The sequence below is a fragment of the Antechinus flavipes genome, chromosome 3 (assembly GCF_016432865.1).
Source record: "Antechinus flavipes isolate AdamAnt ecotype Samford, QLD, Australia chromosome 3, AdamAnt_v2, whole genome shotgun sequence".
Taxonomy (NCBI): domain Eukaryota; kingdom Metazoa; phylum Chordata; class Mammalia; order Dasyuromorphia; family Dasyuridae; genus Antechinus; species Antechinus flavipes.
Genome location: NC_067400.1, coordinates 627382183 through 627406542, shown reverse-complemented (window position 1 = coordinate 627406542; position 24360 = coordinate 627382183). Strand labels below are relative to the sequence as shown.

At 35.5% G+C, this 24360-nt stretch overlaps 1 protein-coding gene across 1 annotated transcript; it reads right to left on the bottom strand.

The window, feature by feature from the left end:
• Positions 1-5032: 5032 nt before the first annotated feature.
• On the bottom strand, positions 5033-10078 carry LOC127556661 (zinc finger protein ZFP2-like). Its single transcript, XM_051989946.1, has one exon. It carries the CDS (start codon positions 10011-10013, stop codon positions 7743-7745), a length of 2271 nt encoding a protein of 756 aa, XP_051845906.1. The 5' UTR covers positions 10014-10078; the 3' UTR covers positions 5033-7742.
• Between the last annotated feature and the right edge of the window lie 14282 nt (positions 10079-24360).

Here is a 24360-nt window from a genome sequence, read left to right as displayed (position 1 = left end):
TTATTTCCTCTTTTGGTAATTCTTGAGAATTTTATCTTCACTAGGGCATATGGAAATTGTATACACCAACAGGTGTGGATATAAATTGACTTATCCTGAATAATCAGTCAAGTGCTAAGTGATTACTCTGTATCAGGCACAACAATAAGTACTGAACTTACCAAAATAATGTGACTCTTTTGAGTCATTGCCTTGATGGCTCTCATGCTGTAATCATATACTGTAATTAATATGAATATTGCAGAAAATTTTCAAAATTCTAAATAAAGCTTCTACACAGAATTATTATTCTTAATCATTTATAAAGACTTAGTTACTCTGATTCACACGATGATGCAGTTTCAAAGTATTCATGATGAAAAATGCTATTCACTTCCAGAGAGAACTGTGTCACTCAGAGAGAAAAATGAAGCTTTTGTTTCTTTTTCTTCTCTCTCTTTTTTAAAGCAATACAAATATGGAAATGTCTTGTTTATTATTTCACATGTGTAATAAATTACGTATTGTTTGTCTCCCAATTAGGTGGAAAGGGGGCTAGAAAAAAAGACAGAAATTGGAATGGAAAATAAATTCTTTTAAAGAATGTGATTATTGTGTAAAATACGTGTAAGCAAGAATATGCTACAAGGAGATAGAATTGAAATTGGTTTCATGCCTGCATTTCAAAAGAAATCATTAATAATTTAAATCAACTTGGGAAAAGATTTCCAGTGGATCTATATTTTGCTCTTTATGTTTAACAAATAATAAGTAAATGATAAGAAGACCTAGTTATAATCTTGAGCAAATAAGATCATAAAAGGTGATAATATTGATGTCAATGAAAGATGAATTCAATTGATATATGTACACTTTCATACAAGTTCAAAAATGCAATTTCACAAATATAATATTGGAGCAGGACATAGAAATCAGTGAAATGTACTCAGATTTTTGGGGAAAATTCTGGAATGAATAATTAGAAAATTAGTTCCAAATAGCTAAAAAAGCAAGAGATTACTCCAAAAGCCTCATGATGAAACGTTTCACTTCCTGACAGGGAGGTATGAACTACAAGTCAAAACACAGATACATTATGTTTGGAAATGGCATACAGAGAGTTTTGTTTTATTCTGCTTCACTACACAGATGTGATACAAAAGTTTTGCTCTCTTTTCCACTGGAAAGAAACAGATCAGCCATCTGGATGAAAGTTTTAAATATTCCAAAGGACTAGAGTCAATGGGTCAAGGTGGTGATAAGGCAAGCCATGTCATTTTCTGGGTCATAGTATTAGGTGCATTACTGAGGAATAAGGTGATAGTCTCATGTTATGCTATAATAAACAAATTTAGTAGCATTCTGTTCATTCTTAATGCCACAATTGAGATTAGATTTGATAAATTGGAGAAAATCAATAATAGGATATTTAAGCATCCAGAATCCAGTCAAAGCATAATACAAAAACATAAATTTTTCAACAAGGCATTGTTCATAAAAAAGATCTATCCTATCTTCTTCAAACGTAAGAAAATGAAGATGTTAACAACTAAAATTCTCCCATTAAAAATGTCCACACTTGATCTTTCCAAAACAATGGAATAACAGCCCAACAATTCAGTTCTCTCAAGATAGAAATTAAAGTCTTCATTTACCACAGGAATATTCCTCAGAAAGTTCTCAATTAAATCACACTTAATTAAGTTTAACTTTCACATGGAATAAAATACAGTTCCCCACAGAATGATAGCTAAAGTGACTTGTCTCAAAAGTATCTCTTGTAAGTATCCTAAAGATGTTAATTAAAACCAAGGTTTGGGAAATCATGTTTCATCTTTAAATTGATTGAAGCTAAACTCTTTTCAGAATACTCTAATGAGATGAAAAATCTGATTAAAAGGCAGTGAGGTATGATGGAAGAAGTACTTCTATTTGTAATGAGCACACAAAATTTGTATTCTATCCTAAAATAATTACTATGGGAACATGGACAAGTTTTTTTTTTTTCCTTTCTTCTGTGCCTTAGTTTCTTTTGTCTTTAAAATGAGAGTAATGATATCCAAGATAAATTACAGGATTGTTATTAAATAATCCAATATATGGAAATGTACATCATTTCATCTTAAAAGTTTTTTCTTCCTTTTCTTCTTGTTAAGCTCCTCCTTTTCCCTTTCTCCTACATCTTTATTGAATTCCCCATTATTGTCATCATTATCCTATGCTTTTTCTGTGTTTTTCTTCTATTCCATCTCTTTTTCTCTCTACGTAAATTCCTTTCCTTTTTTCTTCCCCTTGCTTCTCTTCATTTTTTTCACTTTGCATTATCCCATCTGGCATTGTAAAAGCCATTTCTTTTTGGCTATGAGGAGCACACGATTTTTCAACAAACCTTTGCTGAGGTATGATTCCCTAGTCTATATATTATGAACACATCCACAACTTTGATAGAAGAGAATGATCAATGGAGTGCGATGGGGAAAGATATAAAACAACTCAGTATGACCTTGTTAGATCAACAAAGATCCAAGCAGAGGAGCAGAGAAGCATCTGCTTCTTCTTACACTTTGTTCAGAATAGAATAAAAACTTTTGGTCAGGTTCTATTGGGAATTTAGTTGTTGGATCATCCCTAGAATATACAGTTTAGAATTGGAGAATAAACCAATAATTTAATTGTATAAAGTCCTCTTTGTTGCAAAAACTCCATCTGTCATTGCAGTAGTAAGTTGTTAATGAATGTTTAGTTTTTTGAATTGCCAATATTTTAAATGAGTCATTTTATTGTATCATTGATCTTCAGAGTATATAATTTTATGGCTGTTACACCACTTGAGTGATATTATATGGGCTTTTGTTTTAGGGACAGAATTGAAAAATGTTATGACTGGTTCAAAATTGGGCACATTGACCTGAGGGGCTGAATATTAAGGGACTACTGGAATAAAAGATGAGTTCTTCTGTAGCAGAATTTGTTAGAAATCATCCTCCAGTTACCAGGTCAAGGGCATTGTGAGGCAATATATGCCAAAAAAAAATTCTATATGCTACTAGAATTAGAGAAAAAATACTTGTCAGAGTATGACAATGTGCCATATTGTCAATATGAGATATGTCAAGAATATTATTTAGAGAATAACCCCAGCCTGCAGGACTTCCTGATTGAAGGATTTGGGAGATAGGAGGTTGAGATCATCTAAGACTTGGCCACTCAGTCATTACCACTTTCTGACCTTGTCACGTGCCATGAACCAGTTTCCCAAATTCTTAAGCAGGTTCTCACATGGTATGAATTTCCCATGCCTCTGGGAAGGTCACTGGGACTCCTACTCACTTGATACCAAATGGCTGTGCTGAGAGATGAGATGTTGAGTAGGACTGAGAAAAACAAGTTTTTCACTAAGATACAGGGGAACAGGTGCATGCTTTGTTTCACCCCTTCTTTTACTAAGGAAGGCTTGCTTCTAGCTTATTCCCATTACAGAAAATGCTTGTTAATGGTCTTAGATAAATGACACTTATTTTATGGGAAGCTCCATTTATTTCCTTGCCTTTTTAGTGTTTTTTTTTTTTTTTTTTTTTTTAAAGGAATGAGTTTAATATTTTGTCACAAGCTGACAATTTTGTCATAGATTATGCTGACAATTTTCCCAATATTGAGCCAGTTCTGCACTCTTGGTATAAATCTCATCATAATTTTTTGATATTACTATCATCTCCTTGCTAATATTTTATTTAAAATGTTTGCATCAATATTCATTAAGGATATTGGTTTCTGGCTTTGTTCTTCCTAGTTTAGGTATCAGGATCCTATTTGTGTCATAAAAGAAATTTGGTAGGACTCCTTTGCTTATTTTTTTTCAAAATATTTTATTTGGTAATAGAATTGTTTTTTAAATGTTTGGTAGAATTCACTTGTGAATCTATCTGGTCCTGGGGATTTTTTTCTCATGGAGCTCATTAATGACTTATTCAATTTCTTCACATAAAATAGGGTTATTTAACTATTATATTTCTTCTTCTGTTAATTCAATCAATTAGGGAATATTCATACATTTCACTTAAATTATTGAAATTTAGTTATTTATTAACTAGAAATTGCTTTGATTTTATCTTTACTGAAAGTGAATTAATATTTTAAATTTTTTGATACTGAAAATTTGATTTTCTTTTAAAATACTAAATTAGCCAATGACTTACCTATTTTATTAATTAAAAAAAATAAAACCAGCTCTTACTTTTACTACAGTTTTCTTAATTTTCTTTCATCTATCCTTTAATTTTTAGGATTTCCAATTAGTGTTTAATTGGGGATTTAAAACTTTTCTCTTTTAGTTAAATGCTTAATTCATTGATCTATTCTTTTTTCTATTTTATTAATGTAAACATTTAGAAATATGAATTTCCCCCTAAGAACTATTTGAGCAACATCCCATACATTTTGATATGTTGTCTCATTGTTCTTTGTCATTCTCTTTCATAAAATTGTTTCTATAATTTCTTCTTTAGGATTAGATTATTTAGATTCCAATTAATTTCTAATTTCTAATTTATATTATAAATATATTTATATTTCTAATTTATATTTCCACAGCCTTTTGGTGAATGTAATTTTTATTGCATCATAACCTGAAAAAAAGAGACATTTAATATTTCTGCTTTTTGGTATTTTATTGTGAGGTTTATATGTGCTAATCCATGGCCAATTTTTGTGTAGATATCACGTACCAATGAGAAAAAGGTATAATCCTTTCTATTCCTATTCAATTGTTTCTAGACATCTGCACTCTCTTTTGTAACATCCTATTCTTTTTCTTATCTTCTATTTTTTATTAGATTTGTCTAGTTCTGAGCAAAACCTAAATGGTGGGATACGGCAGGAACTCGCCTGAACTCTCACAAAACTACCTCCAAGCTATAAGATAGTACCTTAAAACAAATTCTGGAATGGTAGAACCAATGGAAAGATGAGTGAAACAATTTTTTAACATGACATCGAAGGTTGGTAGGAAAAGGCTGTATCATTCTTGTGAAAGGGAAGCTCAGTGCAAGGTAAGCAATGTCTGGGTAAGTCAGCAGTAGGCCACACCCCGGAAAGCCAGTGGGAGACTCTGAACCCCAGTGGAGGTTAGTGGCCCAGCAGGCAAGCTGTGAGGTCTGAGGTCTCCAGCCCAGCATCATAAGAGCAACCAGGGAAAGATATAATGGTGACAGGAAAGATCAAGGCAGAAACTTCTTTGTCATCCAGAATATCATATTCCAAGCCCTCTGATCACTTACTGTGAGATTTATCAGCTTCTCCATTAAATGATCAGAAGGTTTGGAATATGATATTCAAGAAGGTAAAGAAGCCAGGATATGAACAATTTTCAGATGCAGAAATCAAAGCCATTTATAGTCATATACAAATGCCATATACAAATTTATCATTATATTTACTTTCTTCCAGATTTCTTTCCAATTTTCCAGCATTTTGTAGTGATCAGGAACTGATGTTGAGAGAAATGAGCAGAACCAGGAGATCATTGTACATGGCAACAACAGGACTATGCAATGATCAATTCTGATGGACGTGGCTCTCTTCAACATTGAGATGATTCAAACCAGTTCCACTTGTTCAGTAATGAAGACAGCCATCTACACCCAGAGAGAGAATCATGGGAACTGAGTGTGGAACACAACATACCATTTTTAATCTCTCTGTTGTTATTTGCTTGCATTTTTTTTCTGTTTTTCTTTTTCTTCCTTCTTGAGCTGATTTTTCTTGCACAATCAGATAACTGTATAAATATGTTTACACATATTGGATCTAACAGGTATTCAACATATTTCACATGTATTGGACTACCTGCCAGCTAGGGGAAGGGTTGGGGGGGAGAGGGGAAAAGTTGCAACAAAAGACTATGCAAGGGTGAATGTTGGAAAAATCACCCATGCATATGCTTTGTAAATAAAAAGCTTTAATAAAAAAATGAAAAAAAGAAACCTTGCTCTACCCTATTCTGAATCTCAATTTGAATGAAAAATGACTAAACTGTCCACACATTTTACCCTAATTCTATTATGAGACTTATAGCTCATGAAATAAATAACAAAAGCTAACTTTTCTATTGTGATTCAATACATGCAAAACTCTTTACAAATACTGCATTATTATTTATTCTGAATATCAACCACAGAATATAGCTATTATTATTATCCTCATTCTACAAATAGAAAAAAAAAACCAAGCAGGAATAGATTAAATGACTTGCCCAGGGTAACGTAGTTAATGAGTGTTAAGACATTTAATTTGAACTCAGGTCTTGTAGTTCCTAGCATAGCACACTATCAACTGTGACACATAACTAAAGAAATCCCATAGAAATAAATAACCAAAAGAGAACAAAACATTTATACCAGGACATTTAGTGCCAACAAAGAATAGGAAACAAAATAAGTACAAATCAATTAGGGAAATGAAAGAAATTATGACAGAAAAATGCTATAGAATATTACTGAGAAGTAATGACAACCAGTAGAATTTCAAAGAAAGAAGTTATATTTATAGGACTTTATGAACAGTATAAAATTTGAGGTGTATAACAAAATCTAAACTGCAGGAAGGGGCCCTTCCTCATTACTTAGATCTAAAAGTTTTAGATGCCACAGGATTTCTTGTATAATCAGATATGATCTCCATGTACAGGCCCTGACATTGATAAAAGAGATTGATTTTTATAAGCCTCCTTTCCTATATGAATATTCTGCTTTCTGGTGATCTTCCAGAAAAAAAATCATCTTTCCATTGAACAATTTCTCTCCATTATGAATCCTTTGATGTAAAGTAAGAGATGGTCTCTAGTTGAAGGCCTTCTCCCACCAAATTCATATAGAGCATCTGTTCAAAATAAAATTTCTAACTTTGAAAAAGCTCTTTACTCTATTTAAATGCCTTACCTCATTCATTATAGCAGTAAAATTCCTATCTAATAGAATTCTCTGGTGAAAAATAATGCATGAATTTTATTGAAGGCTTTACCACATTCATAAGTTTTTTTTTTTTTTTCCAGTGTGGGTTCTCTAATGAAGAGGAACACTAGAGTTGTGTTTGATTTTCCACACTGATTACATTCATAAAATTCCTCTCCAGGGCGAATGATCATATAGTAAGCAAGATGGGTTCTATAATGGAAAAACCTTTACACCTTGATTATAATTATAATTTTTTTCTGTGTGGCTTCTCTGAGGTACAACATGACTAAAATTCCATACAAAAGCTTTTCCAAATTGATTATAGATTCATAAAGTTTCTTTCCAGAGTAGATTCTCAAAGAGTAAGCAAGATGGATCCTATATGGGAAAGTCTTTCCACATTGGTTAACATCATAAATTTCCTCTCCAGTGTAGCATCCCTGATGAATGGCAGGATTTTAATTCCAAGTAACGACCCTTGCACAATGAAAACATTCATATAGTTTCTCTCCAGTGAAATTTTTGAGAATTGTGTGAACCAAACTGACTCCTCATAAAACTATTTTGAGTTCTAAAATTCCTTTTCCTGTATAAATTCCACCTGCTTGCTAAGAAAAGGGCTTATATGACATCCTGTTTCATATCCAGAAAAATTCACTTGTTTGCTCTTCCAAACCCTTCCAATTCATAAAACTTGCTCCTCTTCCTCCCAACTTGGAAAGGATGCTTGGTCTTGATTTGTTAAGCAGTTGGCATGTATCACTTAATAAATCAACATGCTCAGATGTTCAGTCCTTTGTTTCCTCAGTTAATTCAGATTTCACCCATCACACTAGTGTGTATTCTCTGATGTTTGGACAGATGGGAGTTCTGAGTGAAAGCTTTTCCACACTGACGGCATTCATAAGGTTTTTCTCCAGTGTGGATTCTCTGATGGCAAGCAAGTTTAGAATTGTGTGTGAAAGCTTTTCCACACTGATGACATTCATAAGGTTTCTCTCCAGTGTGGATTCTCTGATGTTTCAGAAGATTGGCATTCTGAGTGAAAGCTTTTCCACACTGATGACATTCATAAGGCTTCTCGCCAGTGTGGATTCTCTGATGTATAGCAAGACTCGATCTATTTGTGAAAGTCTTTCCACATTGATTACATTCATATGGTTTCTCTCCAGTATGGATTCTTTCATGTATAGCAAGGCTGGACTTATTTGTAAAAGTCTTTCCACATTGATTACATTCATACGGTTTCTCTCCAGTGTGGATTTTCAGATGGTAAGCAAGAAGAGCCCTATAGGGGAAAGCCTTTCCACACTGATGACATTCATAAGGTTTCTCTCCAGTGTGGATTCTCTCATGTACAGCAAGACTGGAGTTCTCTTTGAAAGCTTTTCCACACTGATTACATTCATAGGGTTTCTCACCAGTATGGATTCTCTGATGTAGGACAAGTTTGGAGTTCTGTTTGAAAGCCTTTCCACACTGATTACATTCATAAGGTTTCTCTCCTGTATGAATTCTTTGATGTACAGCAAGACTCGAATTCCGTGTGAAAGCCTTTCCACACTGATTACACTCATAAGGTTTCTCCCCAGTGTGGATTCTCTGATGAAGAGGAAGACTCGAACTATGTCTGAAAGCTTTTCCACACTGATGACATTCATAAGGTTTCTCCCCAGTGTGGATTCTCTGATGTTTAGAAAGATGGGAATTCTGTGTGAAAGCCTTTCCACACAGATTACATTCATAAGGTTTCTCTCCAGTGTGGATTCTCTGATGTGCAATAAGGGAAGAGTTTTCACCAAAAGCTTTGCCACATTCATGACACTCATGAGGTTTCTCTCCAGTGTGGTTTTTCTGATGTACAGCAAGACTAGAGCTGCACCGGAAAGCCTTTCCACACTGATTACACTCATAAGGTTTCTCTCCAGTGTGGATTCTCTGATGTACAGCAAGTTTGGAGTTCTCTTTGAAAGCCTTCCCACATTGATCACATTCATAAGGTTTCTCTCCAGTGTGAATTCTCTGGTGTACAACAAGACTGGAGTTCTGTCGGAAAGTTTTTCCACACTGATTACATTCATAAGGTTTCTCTCCAGTGTGGATTCTCCAATGTACAGCAAGCATAGAGTTCTGTGTAAAAGCCTTTCCACACTGATTACATTCATAAGGTTTCTCTCCGGTGTGGATTCTAAGATGAAGAGGAAGACTCGAGCTGTGTCTGAAAGCCTTTCCACATTGATGGCATTCATAAGGCTTCTCTCCAGTGTGGATTCTCTGATGTTTAGAAAGATGGGAATTCTGTGTGAAAGTCTTTCCACACTGACTACATTCATAAGGTTTCTGTCCAGTGTGGATTCTCTGATGTGCAATAAGGGAAGAGTGTTCACCAAAAGCTTTGCCACATTTACGACCTTCAGAAGACTTATCATTAGTGTGTTTTTTCTGATGTATAGCAAGATTCGAACTATGTTGGAAAGCCTTTCCATATTGATTATAATCATAATGCTTCTCTCCATGATTTTTCTGATGTTCACCAAGATTGATTCTCTTTCTGAAAGTCTTTCCACTGGCATGACATTTATGAGGTTTCTCTCCAGTGTGGATTTTCTGATGTTGAGCTAGTTTGACATTCTGCCTGAATCCTTTCCCACAATGATTATAATCATAAGGTTTTCCTGTAGTGTGAATTCTATGATGGTCAGTGAGCTTTCGATTCTGGCTAAAGGCCTTCCCACAAACATTACAAAAATAAAACACTTTTTCAGGGTGACATGTCTGTTGTCTGTTGAGATCTGAACTGAAACTGCTGGCCACTTCCCCTTGATTACGATGATATGTTTGCACTTCAGGAGGTTCCTCATAAGACTGAATAAGCTGAATTTTTCCAGTAAAGCATTCCTTATTTTCACCAGATTGAAAACAATCATTTCCTGAGGTCATTTTCTTAAACTGAATTAGGACTGAGTGTTGTCTAAAACTCTTTCCATCTTTATCGTATGCAGAGTGATTATTTTGATTTTTCTTTATCTTGATATCTGAATTATAGTTTTCTCTCAAATTGAAGTCACAGGGACCATCACTCATGAATCTTTGCTGGTGAGAATCTTCCACAGAAATCCTCAGGTCCGTAGTAGTCTTAGTCACTTCAAACCTTGTTTTTGCACCTAAAGGAAACAAAGAAACATACATAGAGACAAATCCTCTTCTCTCCACTGGAAGAAAGCAAATTGACTTACAGTCTATCTCCCCAAACAAAAATAAGAATTTTGAAACTTAATGGGTAGAACAAATCAATTAAGAATGAATCAGCTCATATGTGGAGGATGATTAAACTTATAAAAAGCTTCACAAACAATAACACTGGATACGCACAACAAATCTGTGACAAAAGCAGGATGGGATTCTCATTGCACTCTACAACTCAAACCAAGAGCTCAAAATAGCCAAGTAACAAGACTGATATCTGTGAAGGTAAGATGAGAGACCAAACCCTGCAACGGAACATGTTCTTTCTCATGTCCTAAATGAACTTTCTCTATTTTACTTCCAATTCTTCATTCAAACACCTTTATTGATTGTTGTTTTTATTTTGTTGTGCTTCACTAAGCTTTCTGCTTTTCTACTTTGACTTTTTTTTGATGCACTATCATCCTTTGTAAATTTCTTGTACTGAGCTGAGAAATAGGTTTATACCTTTCATGTCATATATTACTTTTCCATGCTTTATATTCAACTTTTCATATCTTCTATTCTGCTCCTTAGATTTTGGGTTATTGCTGCATACCTACTAAGAACCAATATTATTTCATTATGTATCCTATATCTGAGCATAATGCAATTCTATCAATAATCATTTTTAATCACATTTTTTCAGTTGTATATACAAAATCACATCATTCTATGTGAAAGTCTTTCCACACTGATTACATTCATAGGTTTCTCTCCAGTGTGGATTCTCTGATGTCTTTTTTTTTTTTTTTGATTTATTATTCCTGTTGCCATATTTTTATTTATTATATATTATATATAATCTATACTTATTTATTATAAAAATATTTAGATATTTATGGGATCAGATTTTATTATGGCTCATGATTTTTAATTTATTTAAATTTTTTTTATTTTTGAATCCTGTGTACCCCTAAATAAAAAAGAAAAAAAAAAAACTAAGTGCCTGTAATAAACACAATAACAAGAAATCCACATATTTCCCACATTCAAAAATATATCTCATTCTGTATCTTCAAACCACCATTCCTCTTTCAGGAAGTAAAGAGCATGATTCACTATTAATCTTCTAGCAGTAGCTTCCATTTATTTGTTCATGAACACATTAGGGATTTGTGACTATGATCTAAGAGATTTGAACTAAAAATCTTAAGCAATAATTAGTTGCATGCTTTTGTTACAATTAAATTTTTTCTATGGTCATTAGTATATGCATGTTAGAAGCATATGTTTCTTTGTGCAGAGATTGCAAATAAACATAATGAGACATACAATGATTTTGTTGTTCCTGCAGTGATTACAGCAATTTAGTCCTTCTGAACAAATAAAAAAGATTCTGTTCCTCTATCCTTCATCAAATTGTTTCCAAACTGCCCAAAAGATTTGACATTCAAGTCACTTTGACCTGCAAATCAGTTCTCCCCGTAGATGGTCAACGATGTGCATAAATCCATATTTGCTTTCTATAATATACTGCACCAAAACAGTCCCCTCATTCTGGGTAATCTTCTGATTTGCACCTCATTAGTGATATTATCATTAGATGTAATGTGTAAAGAACATGTCTTCTTACATACAGATGACAGGGTCTTTAAAAAAAATGTTCACTAGGCATGGACATTACAAGACATATCAAAATCATCAGGGATCATTAAAACAGTCCTACAAAAAAAGACCTTACTTTGTTTCTCATTGCAATGTTAAGGCCATTTTTAAAATTTGAACTTATCTTCTGCTTATGTTACTACTTTTCTATTGGTCAGGTTTTCAAAGGATCTGGTAGCAATACAGGTCAGTCAATCTGTAGAATTTCTATGAGGATGTAGACAGTGTGCCGGTGATAGAAAGAAGAAACTTATGTCTTAAGTTTTTTTCCTTACAAAGACTGTTTTATGGAAAAGCATCATTCAAAAAAAAAAAAGAAAGAAAGAAAGAAAAAGAAAAGCAATATAGGCAAATGAACCTAAGGGAAAATGTTTTTCAATATACTACTTGTAATCAGCAAATAGAAAAAAATAAAAATTTAAATATCAAGTAGTACTTCTTTTTGGTCACTGATTTGTGGGCTAAAAGTAAAAAATGAATTTCCAACCCTTATCAAGAGTTTGTAAAATTCTTCTACCATTTTCTACCTCATTCATGTGTGAATGAGTATTTTTTAGCATACTATGATTATCAAACAAAATACAGAGGAAATCAAAAGCTGGACCTAGCAGTCACCTCAGATATTTACTAGCACTGTGTCCCTGGGAAAGTCATGTAGTAAAACGGGCATAATATCTTCTACCTCACAGTATTCAGGGGATCAAATATCTGTAAAGCACTTGGCTCAGCACCTGGCACAGACACTATAGAAATGCAATTTATTATTTTCATTTTTGTTATTAAATCAACTGGATGCAGAACCACATTGAAGATTGAATTAGGTGGCAGTTGAAGCAAATACTGTAAAACTTTGTTCATACTATGTTTCACAACTTCCAAGTTATAACTAATTTGATGAAAAAAATACTTTTTATATTCAACAAAATGTTTAAAGCAAACTTAAATTGAAGTTTTACAGTTAATAAGCAGAAAAATTTATTATATTTTCACAAATTATTCTTGTAGAAATTCCCACATTAATTTTTCATAATGATTTAATACTTATTATTATTCATATTTCATTTTCATAATTTAAATAGAATAAATATTTACATTTTATAATAAGACACTGTCCAAGTCTTTACTGGAGGAATTAAATGCATTCATTATTATTAATAGTATAATAATTTAAATGACTGAGGAATTGCACAACACACTTAGTGTTGTTGAAAGAAGTTCTAAGAACAAAAGCTTTGGGGAATTATGACTGTTCATTGAATTGATGAATGTAGCTGCATTCTAAATTATTCTACTGGTTCACTTATCTCTTTATCTATTCAAACAAATCTTTCCCAGGTTTCTCTGAAACTATGCCTTTTATAATTTCTTAAGGTTCAATAATTATATTTTAAATCATTATTTATTTGGTCATTTCCTGATATATGGGCACCATTGTTTTCAGTTTTTTGCAACAACAAAAAATTGCAGCTATAATTGATGTTGGAGGTTTTTCCCTCTTTCTTTATCCCTTTAATTGATAGATTTAGTAGTGGTTATCATAGGTCAAAGGACTTCCAGGTTTGTGAGAGTGGGGGCAGAGTTCCAAACACTATTATAGAATGACATCCTTTTATTTTAATGCTGAGAAATCTTTATCTCAAGAGTGTTTTAATACAAAATGTTTTGGGTATAGGTTCTTAATAATTCTGCTACTCTTCTCCATTATTCATCTTAAGAATATTTCGTTAAGGCAATTAATTGTCTTTGCACCTACCTCACTGTGAAGAAACAAAAAAAAATAATGGAAATGACATGCTCTTGATCCCACCTGATTATTTTATTCCAGTCCTAAAACCATCATAAAAATCTTTTCCCTATCTGAAGCCTCCTACAGAGGGGGAACTTGTTTTCCACCATTAGGCAGCAGGGTAGCACAGGGGATGGAGCATGGGCCTGGAGTCAAGAAGATGGGAATTTAAGTACAGATTCATATATTCAATAGATGGGTGTACTGGATAAGTCACAATACCTCTGTTTGCTTCAGGTATGGCGGGGCTTTCCAAAAATGTTGAAATGGATATTGAGTGTGACAGATGAGGAATGCACGACACCTAGGTTGTCCCAGGATTATTATGACTATTACATGTCATGTCTGTAAGTCATTTGGCACCTAATGATTAGTGCACCAGTGTTACCTTTTATCACTGGTCTTTTGTTTTAATTATTTCCTCACCAACTCTGCTATCCTCAAACTGCACTTGTCCTCTCAACTTCAAGTCACTTATTTCCCTGGTGAACTTCGCTTATTTGATCTCCATTCAGCGTCCTTGCTGAAGTCAGCTAAGAGCGAGGTTTCAGCTCCATGGCTTCTTCTGAAACCACCTCACTATCTGTATGCTGGAATGTGAGCTCTTTGACAATAGGGATTGTCTTTTGCTTTCCTTGTATCCCCAGAGTTTGGTACAGTGCTTAGCTCACAGCAGATGCTCATTCAATGTTTAATGACTGACTGATCCCACAACTATTATCAGGACCCAGCCTCTCCCTTGTTCCCTAAATTCTGGTCTCTTGCTTGGTTCTTGGAGGCTGGTTCTGGCCTTAGTTCCGTTTCTATCATCTTATAAACTATAAAAATTACCTAACTGGCTCCAAATTGGATGAACCTGACCATAGTAAATACAAGAAATCACAAAAGATTTCTAGGTTTCTGAGGCTTTGGACTGTGGAATGCCTCTCATCTTCCAAAGTTCAAGATGGCAATCGCCTCAATGAACATTGACAAGTTCTACAAATGGAGACCAAGAGTGCATAGAGAGCAGGAAAGGGGTTTAGGTTGATAATAATGCAAATTTCAGGCATGGATAACCACATCTAAGCAAGGCAGTGACCATTTCTCCTCAGATGCTGCTGAATGGAGACATGAAACCAATTTGGCTGGTAAAGTAGTCCATTAAAAATTCAAGCTATATTGGGCTTATACCCCAAAGAGATACTAAAGAAGGGAAAGGGACCTGTATGTGTCAAAATGTTTGTAGCAGCCCTGTTTGTAGTGGCTAGAAACTGGAAAATGAATGGATGCCCATCAATTGGATAATGGCTGGGTAAATTGTGGTATATGAATGTTATGGAATATTATTGCTCTGTAAGGAATGACCAGCAGGATGAATACAGAGAGGCTTGGAGAGACCTACATGGACTGATGCTAAGTGAGATGAGCAGAACCAGGAGATCATTATACACTTCGACAACGATACTGTATGAGGATGTATTCTGATGGAAGTGGATTTCTATGACAAACAGACCTAACTGAGTTTCAATGGATAAATGATGGACAGAAACAGCTACATCCAAAGAAGGAACACTGGGAAACGAATGTGAACTATTTGCATATTTGATTTTCTTCCCGAGTTATTTTTACCTTCTGAATCCAATTCTCCCTGTGCAACAGGAGAACTGTTTGGTTCTGAAAATATGTATTGTATCTAGGATATACTGCAACATATTTAACATATATAGGACTGCTTGCCATCTTGGGGGGGGGAGGGTGGAGGGAAGGAGGGGAAAAAACAAAACATAAGCGAGTGCAAGGGATAATGTTGTAAAAAATTACCCTGGCATGGATTCTGTCAAAGTTATTATTAAATAAAATAAAATTTAAATTAAAAAAAAATTCAAGCTATACACATTCAACTGGGTCCTCATTGTGGCAATGTCATCCTTCTACATTTTCTGATCTGATTCCTTATTCCACTCACCATGGCGGCTTTTCCCTACTCATTACTCCTTTTGCTTCTTTCCACATTCTCTGAAAATTGGCTTCATCTTTCAGTGAAACATTAACCATATGCCAAAAGTTCTCCTTTTGTTCTTAGCCCTTGAAGGTCCAAAAAATAACTCAAATGGGATAGCTTCAGGCCTTAAAGCTTTCCTAAGATTCCCGTGCTCCAAAGTTCTAAATGATGATGTCTTATAAGATCACATATTTATCCCTGAGGGAAGTGAAAAAGTCCATAATGTTCAACATTTCAATTTCAAGATAGGGAAACTGAAGCTTACAGTAACTTTCCCCATATCTAAAAAAAGAATTCTAACTCAGGTCTTCTTATGACCAAGACTAGAATTCCTTTCACTATAACACAGATGCTTTGGATGATAACAGCCCTCAAAGTCTTGTCTTAATCTCACTCACCTGGACAGAAATTCTTTGAGCCCTTTTCATCCAGGATCCAGGATGGTTCCCTTTCCTCAAAATGGGAGATCAAATTTTCTCTGACAACTGGAATTCCTTAGTATGGGAATAAGGAAGGGATGAGAACAGAGAGAAACATCCACTTTACTTCACTTTAGGGACATGTAAGCAAGGAGCACAGGATAGTTACCAGGACTCCTCAAGTATGACTAACATGGTGTTTATTGCTGGAAAAATGGGGGCAGGGAGAGTTAGAAAATTCTGCCTTCATCTCATAGAAGTTTGGGGCACCTTGCATAAATTCCATCATCTAGAAATAACAGCCAATTAGTTATTCAGAATGCCCTGGGCCCAGAATTTAAGCCTAGCCTCAAACACTTAGTAACTGTGTAACCCTATATTTAATTTCTATTTGCCTTAGTTTCCTCAAGTATGAGATGGGGCTAATATTAGTATGAACTCACAGTGGATTGTGAGGGTCAGATGAGATAAAAATTATAGAATACTTAGCACAGGGACAAGCAAATAGTAAGTTTATATAAATACTTATTCTATCTCTTTCTTTCCCATTACCTGCGTTGGAATTTCAGAGAAAAATGAAAGAAGAACAAAGATAAACTTGTGACATGAAAGGAAATAATGAGCTTATTTGTCAACAAATAGAGCTTTTTAAAGACTAGATCCATCCCAAGGGGGAAAAAAAAAACACATTTTTTTTATCGGGAAGGGGGTTTTCTTCAGTGCCCTTCATCAAGAAAAAGCTTCACTCACAGTTTTTAGAGATTTTGCAGACAAAATTCATGTTCTGACAGAGGATGGGCTAGGTAACATCTGAGAATGGTTCCATGTCTAAGATTTTATAACCCTTGTTTGTTTTGCAACCTGAAATTACTTAAAATAGAAAAGAGCTTCAGGAACAACAAAGAAAAATCCTAGCTGCCTATATCACAAAACACAACCACATTTTATCAGGAAAATCAGGAAGAAGGAGCATGCTCCCAAAGGGACATTTCTTTGATGATAAATTTGGAATTACTAAGGGGAATTGTGCTTACCCAGGAAGAGAAGGTTCTGGGAGTTTTCCAGCATGACTTCCTTGTAGAGCTCTTTCTGAGAGTGGTCCAAGAGGAACCATTCCTCCTGGGTGAAGTCCACGGCCACATCCCTGAATGTCAGTGACTCCTAAATCATCAAATATCATAAGACTTAGAGCTGAAAGAGACTTAAGAATTCATCTAGCTTAATCCTGATCCATGTGCAGAAAGAATTTCCTAGTAATCGTATCTTGTGTCAGAGCCAGTACTTAAATCCATAGTTGTAGAGGGTCACAGACAGTGAGGGAAATCTGGGTGAGGTGTAAGACCCTCCAGCCCAAGAAGAGAACCTGCTGATGTGTCTGGTTTGCTCCCCAATCCCCACTAAGAGTGACTCAGTCTTCCTCAGGAGTCAGGGGCCGTGACAACCTATGAGAGTCATACTGAGGGGCAAGGAAACATCTGCACACAATAGCAAGTTGTTTATGTGGTCCCACATGTGCAATATATAGTTAGCACACATGCAGTGTGCTATAGTTATGTAAGAGCATTAGGGTATATAAGGCTGAGGGAATTTGGAATAAATGAACTCCTGTTTTGACCATCTTCAAGAGTTCTGTCCCTTCACTTCTCACCCACGATCAGGATTTGGGTCGGTACCGAAATCCTTCAGTGAGCAGGTCCAGACACATAGTAATTAAGAGTCCATTTGAATACTGAGAAAATAATTTTATATTTGGAATTGGAATAAAACTGATGAATACCTCACTATGAAATGCCTTTCCCTATAGAATCAGGAACAAAGTATGTGTTCTAGATGTATGTATGGTATAAGGATCCACAGGAAAAAAAGAGAGAAGATGTTGTGAAATTTCTCCTTCATCAGAGCTCTCAGAGTTACACATTAAAAAAAATTGTTTGAAGAATTTATGAAAAGTTAGCAAATATTATGTATTTTGAGGAAGAGATGCCACATGTGATCAATGAAGAGAATGCAAAGAAAAAGGAAATCTAGCTCATTTCCTAAAATCCTAAAACAATGCCTTATCTATATGAAAATGAAGGGGATTGTTAAGAGATAGCAACAGCACTCTGGACCATACGGAGCAGTTTGTAACTGCTATCAGCCAAGTGAAGAAGAGTTATTGATGCTTATCAGCCAAGTGAAGAGTTATTCATGCTTATAATGAGGACTTGGGGTGACAATAGATAAAATTTATTACATCTTATGATTTTGTTTTATGATTATTCTACTTTAGTGGCATATTTAATTTTGGCACCATTAATTTTAATATTTCATTATATAAAAATATAAAAGTAATTATGTTGGGGAAAGAAGTATTCCTACATTTGTTATAAACATAACACTTTATTACCTGGGGTTGGAGATGAGCTAATTCATGAGAAAGATACTACCAGGGGCAACTAGGTAGCCCAATGGATAGAGTACCAGCTCTGAAGTCAGGAGGACCTGAGTTCAAATCCGGCCTCAGACACTTAACACTTGCTAGCTGTGTGACCCTGGGCAAGTCACTTAATCCTAATTGCCTCAGCCAAAAAAAAAAAAAAAAAAAAAGATACTACCAGTTTATGAGAAATAACTTATCTAAACATGACCCTAAAATTCTAGGACAAAGAAGAGCAAGAGTCAGGATAATAAGTTAAGAGACAGACTAAAGAAACAGAATGATTGAAACAGAAACAGAAGAGATTGGCCAGATGTGAAAATGCCTTGATACTTGACAACGGCCATCTATTTTTCCAACCAGTAACATGTACAATACGTATTTGGCTAATGCATTGTTACTTGATGCTCTCTCATTTCGTTATCAGCTATGTCCATTTGGATTAGGATCCACTTTTTCAGAGGTTCTAATATTTAAGAACACCACTCATGTTGAGAACATAAAAATCAAGAAGACAAGGGCAGCAATTGAGTGAAAAACCACTGCTAGAGAAAACTGTATAGCACCGAAGAGGGCAGGGCAGTGTTGTCATCACTGTATCCAATTTGATATGTATTTTTTAATAGAAAGAATTATCAGTTAAGAAAGATCAGCGCCTTCCTAAAGAATCTCCTATATCTACTGAGGCACATCTGATGCTAGTCACACTGATGGTTGTACTGATTCACTCACCTGCCAGGGGCAGGTTCCAGGAACCATTCTCTCGAGTTCCAGCTTTCTGCTTGTCTTGGTCCTCCTCTTCAGGCTGAGCAGCGGGGCAAGAAGACCTTTCCCTTTCCCTCCTAGACAGGGACCTGGCCAAAACAGATTGACAGAAGGTGAGGTCCCAAAAGGAGTTTCAAAGCTCCTGGCACTGCCCTCCCTGGGGGAGAGACTAGAATCAGAGGTGGAGGCAACAGGTAGAACAAGATTTGTAAATAAAAAGGATCTCACCTCAAAGTCTTTTTCTTTTTCACTTTCTCTTAGGTCTTTTTTCTCTTCTGTCCCAGTGCCCTCAGTCATCTTCCTAAAACGAGAGCCAAGAGGCAGGAAAGGATTTGGAATCCCGATGGAAAGAAGTCAATCGGAATCTCAATGGCTCCTGAATCAGAGCTCTCCCTGACACTGAGGCTCTGAGGTAAGGCAACTGGGACCCATTGGTAAAACAGAGGCTGGTGCCCGAGCACCTGAGGGAAATCCTGGAGAACCTGGATCAGAAATAGGGACTGGGAGCTGGCCAGAAGCTCGGCTTGGGAAGGAGGTCAGAGTGGGAAGATGAGGCGTCCAGCAGACACAGACAGAATCTTGCTCAAATCTACTCAGGCTTTTCAGATGCACAGCTGGCTCCCAGGAGGAAGAGTGATCTGATGAGCTCCAACAGAAAGTGGTGAATTTAGCTTGGAGGGCTAGGGCTTTCAGCTAATCTGCTCTGGTTTGACAACCAAAATGACTCCGGTTTTGTGAATAACTTTCATTCTGAGACATTCCTACAAATCACTTGATTTCGGGAAATTCATTGCACCTTCCTTCCCTCTGCCAACTTGGAGAGTTTCAAATCTCTCCAATAAAAACATCAGATTATTTAATCCTACATGCTGTTTGGTATCCCGCTTATTCTTTTCTTTTCAGGTATAAAAATCTGTACAAAATCCTGCTGAAGGGTCCTGGACTTAATTTATTATGCATGCTTTGCTGCTAAATCATATTCTTCCTACTCTGTCTTGTTAGTTATTATAATTCACTGAGGACAGTTTTTGGCAAGCCATCTAGGAGTCAGAGGCTCCCAGGATGGCCTCTTAACAGAACTCCTTACATTGCTCCAGTCCTTTCCCCATGGGAGGAAAATACTCAGTAATCATAAACATAGATATGAACAGGATGAGCTCACCCCTAAAACAGAAAGATGTAGCTGAATGGATTAAAAACAAGAATCCAACAATCTATTGCTTATAAGAAACATATAAAGCAGAGAGACACAAGTAAAGGTAAGGGGCTGGTAAAGAATCTAATTATACTTAAGAAAAAAGCAGAGATAGCAATCATGCTTTCAGACAAAGCAAAAATTTTTCTAATTAAAAGAGGGGAGAAGGCAGGAACTACATTTTGCTAAGAGATATAATAGACAATGAAGTAATATCAATGCTCCCAATCCCTGAAGCTCTTAAACAAATTATCTTTCACATCAAAATCCTCTATTTTGTTCTTGTAGAATGTTTTTTTTTTTTTTTTAATCAGTTCTCTGGAGATGAATAGCATCTTTCTAGGTTCTTTACAGTTGTTTTGAATATTTTTAATGCTCAGTATAGTTTGGCTGTTCAGTTATTCTTAAAATATTGTTGTTACTGTACGTAATGTTCTCTTGATTCTGCTCATTTCATGAAAGTCTTTCCATATTTTTCTAAGCTCAATCTGTTCATCTCTCATAACATAGTAATATTCCAGCACAACTTGTTTAGCTGCTCCCCAATTAAGGAGAATTCGCTCAATTTGCAGTTCTGTGCCACCACCAAGAAAGCTTCAATAAATATTTTACAACATACAGGTTTTCTTCGTTCCCTGATCCTTTTAAGAAACAAGCCTCATAGTGGCATTAAAGGGTCAAAGGGTATAGAGTTTTATAATTCTTTGGACATAATTCCAGATTTTTTTTCAAACTGGTTGGATCAGTTCAGAATTCCATAAACAGCTACTAGGGTCTCCATTTGTCATTTTCCCTTTCTATCATTTTTAGTAATTTGAAAGATGAGATAATGGCTCAAAAAAAATTTTTTTAAGATGTAATTTTACATTTTTTATTTTATTTTTAAATTATGGAGTAAAACACTTTCCTAAATGTTTAAAAAATTATTGCACACGAAAACTGCACATCTATTATGTACAACCTCCTATTCCCTTTAAATATATAACTGTCTTGTAAATTTCTTTCTTTTCTTCCCTACCTCCTACCTCTGACTTTGCAATGGTTACCATTAGACACAAATATATGTATAGGCAGTTTAATAATTCATAATGCATAATTCCAGATTGCTCTTCAAAACGGTTGGATCATCTCACAGTTCCACCAAAAAGGAATAATTTTTCCACACACCCCCCTCCAACATATATTGCTTTCTCCTTTTATTAGTTTAGCCAATCTAATAGATATAAATGATATCTCAAGATGGCTTTAATTTGCATTTTGCTAAACAAGAATGGTTTAAAGCAGTTTTATATGATTAAACCATTTTGATTTTTATTGAAAAACTACCTGTTTGTAAAGGGCTGAAACTCTTAAAAGGTGTGCTGGAATTTAAAGCTAATTACCTATTGGACAACGACTCTATTAGCATATGTTTGGAAATGATCTCTCAGTTAATGCTGGCTCAATGTTTGGGATTAAGAGAATTGTAGGTAAGGATTAGGGGGTGTAGTGAGAGAGGCAAGAGAAAAGTGTGGAGATTTTGGACTCTAGAATCAAGGAGGGATCCTTGGCAAAACTCCTGGCATTTTTGTCCATCCCCTTCACTTCTCTCCCTAAAGACGAAGGACTTTTGTTTATCCTGACTCTGGCTGATCCTGAGGCCTCCAGGGAGCTAGTTTGGACTTTACGATTTAAATCTGAATTTGTACCAAAAAATGTTTTACAAAGTATTCATATAGTCCTGGGTTTGTCTTACCAAATATATTAGAAAATTTGAATTCAAATATGACTCAAAAGAAGTATAAAAAGGAGCTTTTCAAGAAGCCTCATGGAGCCTTGAAAAAAAGACTGAACAGGATTCCAATTCCATCTCTGCCACTTACTGCCAATATGACCTGCTTAAGTCATCTGAATTCTCTTGTGCCTCTATTTCTTCAGTTGTAAATTGAGGTTATTGGAGGGCTCTTCCAACACTAGATTTATGATTTCTTTGGTCCAGAGTCTAATTCAATGTGAATTTATAATACTCACAAAAGGACTTTTTTTTTTTTTTAAAGGTCTGGTCTCCTCAGAACAGTTTCCTTTTTTTTTTTTTTTTTTTTAAATAGCTTTTTATTTACAAGTCATATGCATGGGTAATTTTACAGCATTGACAACTGCCAAACCTTTTGTTCCCATTTTTCCCCTCCTTCCTAATCCCACCCAGATGGCAGGTTGACCAATATATGTTAAAGTGTAAATTAAATACAATGTAAGTATACATGTCCAAATAGTTATTTTGCTGTACAAAAGAATCAGACTTTGAAATAGTGTACAATTAGCCTGTGAAGGAAATAAAAAACGCAGGCGGACAAAAATAGAGGGATTGGGAATTCTATGTAGTGGTTCATAGTCGTCTCCCAGAGTTCTTTCGCTGGGTGTAGCTGGTTCAGTTCATTCCTGCTTCATTGGAACTGATTTGGTTCATCTCATTGCTGAAGATGGCCAGGTCCATCAGAATTGATCGTCATATAGTATTGTTGTTGAAGTATACAATGATCTTAGAACATCTTCCTAAAGTTCATTAGACATCTTGTAGGCAATGCGATATAAAGATACACTTCCTGCACACACCATTTAACAATCTAGGGATTCTTATGAGGGAAACTGACATAGAGAGGACACAAGGGAGAAAAAGCATTTGTTGTGGGGGTTATGGAGGCTGATCAAAGTGACTTGAGTTCCAGAAGACAGCAGAGCTCAAACTGAAGCTTTGACTGGGATTAGCACAAGCAAGCCTGGCACCCTAGCATGGGGTAATCCTGCTATTGTTCCTCTTCCATTGTGTTCAGGAGACTTAGATGTTAATTGGGAAGAAAAGCTAATTCTTCTGAGAAAGACTGAGAGAAAGGAGTAGGAATGGAAGACATCTGGATACAGATGCTAAGAATATTTGATGCTTGAGCGAAATATTTATTACAGTGTCAACAGATATTATTTTTAAGTCTTTGCTTTAAAAAAAGAAAAATAAGCTTTTCCCAATTCCCCTTAATCTTACCTCTTCTGATTAGCTCTGATTCATCCTGGTTGTGGGGTTCCAAATAGTTGTTAGCATATTGTTATTGTCCTCCCCACTAGACTGTGAACTACCTCTCTTGAGTAGGGAACATTCTCCATCTTCCTTTGTTATCCTGGAACTTAGTGCATCTGATAGGTCCTTTAATGGTGGTTGTCTCGAAGAAAGTCTAAGAAAAATCCCATAGGACAGTATAAATCCTTTGGGAATGCTTTCAAAAGTTTCATATTCTAAAGTTCTGAACAATGACTTCTTACTGGATCACAAATTTATCACAAAAAGAGAAGTAAAAGATCATGGAGTCTAACTCCCTCATTTCAGAGACATGAAAACAGGCTTCATGGTTCAATGACTTGTCTAGGATCACACTGTTGAAATCTAAATAAGAATTCCAATTTAGCTGATCTTGCCTCAAAATTTAATACTCCTTGCTCAACATTGCTTACATACTTACATGATAAAGACCCTTCATTCACCTGCTTTCATCCAATTCACCTAAACAGGGTTTCCATGCCCCTTTGGACTCTAATATCGATGGGGCTTCCCCCTCCTCAAAACCGGAGATCAAATCTTCCCTGAGAACTGGGATGGGGAATAGGGAGATAAGGAAGGAATGTAATTTACTCCTCTTTAGGTAAAGAGACTTGAAATCAAGAACCACAGCAGAGTTCCCAGGGCTCCTCAGCAGTGGCTGACACAGTATTTGCTACCAGGAACTTAGGGGTAAGGAATAGATCATGTGGCAGGGTTCTTTAGACTTTCTACTTGGGACTTCTTTTCACGGGAGAAATTTTTACACAACCCTGGGCATACAGATATATAAAACAGCTATACAAACCAAACATTTAGTGATAATAAACCATAATTTTGCAACCCCCACATTCAGTTATGCAACCCTACTTGTACAACCCACAGTTTAAGCTTTGACATTGCCAATTTGGAATTGTCTTTGCCTCCTTCACAGGATAGGCATATTCCATAGCTTTTATTATTATT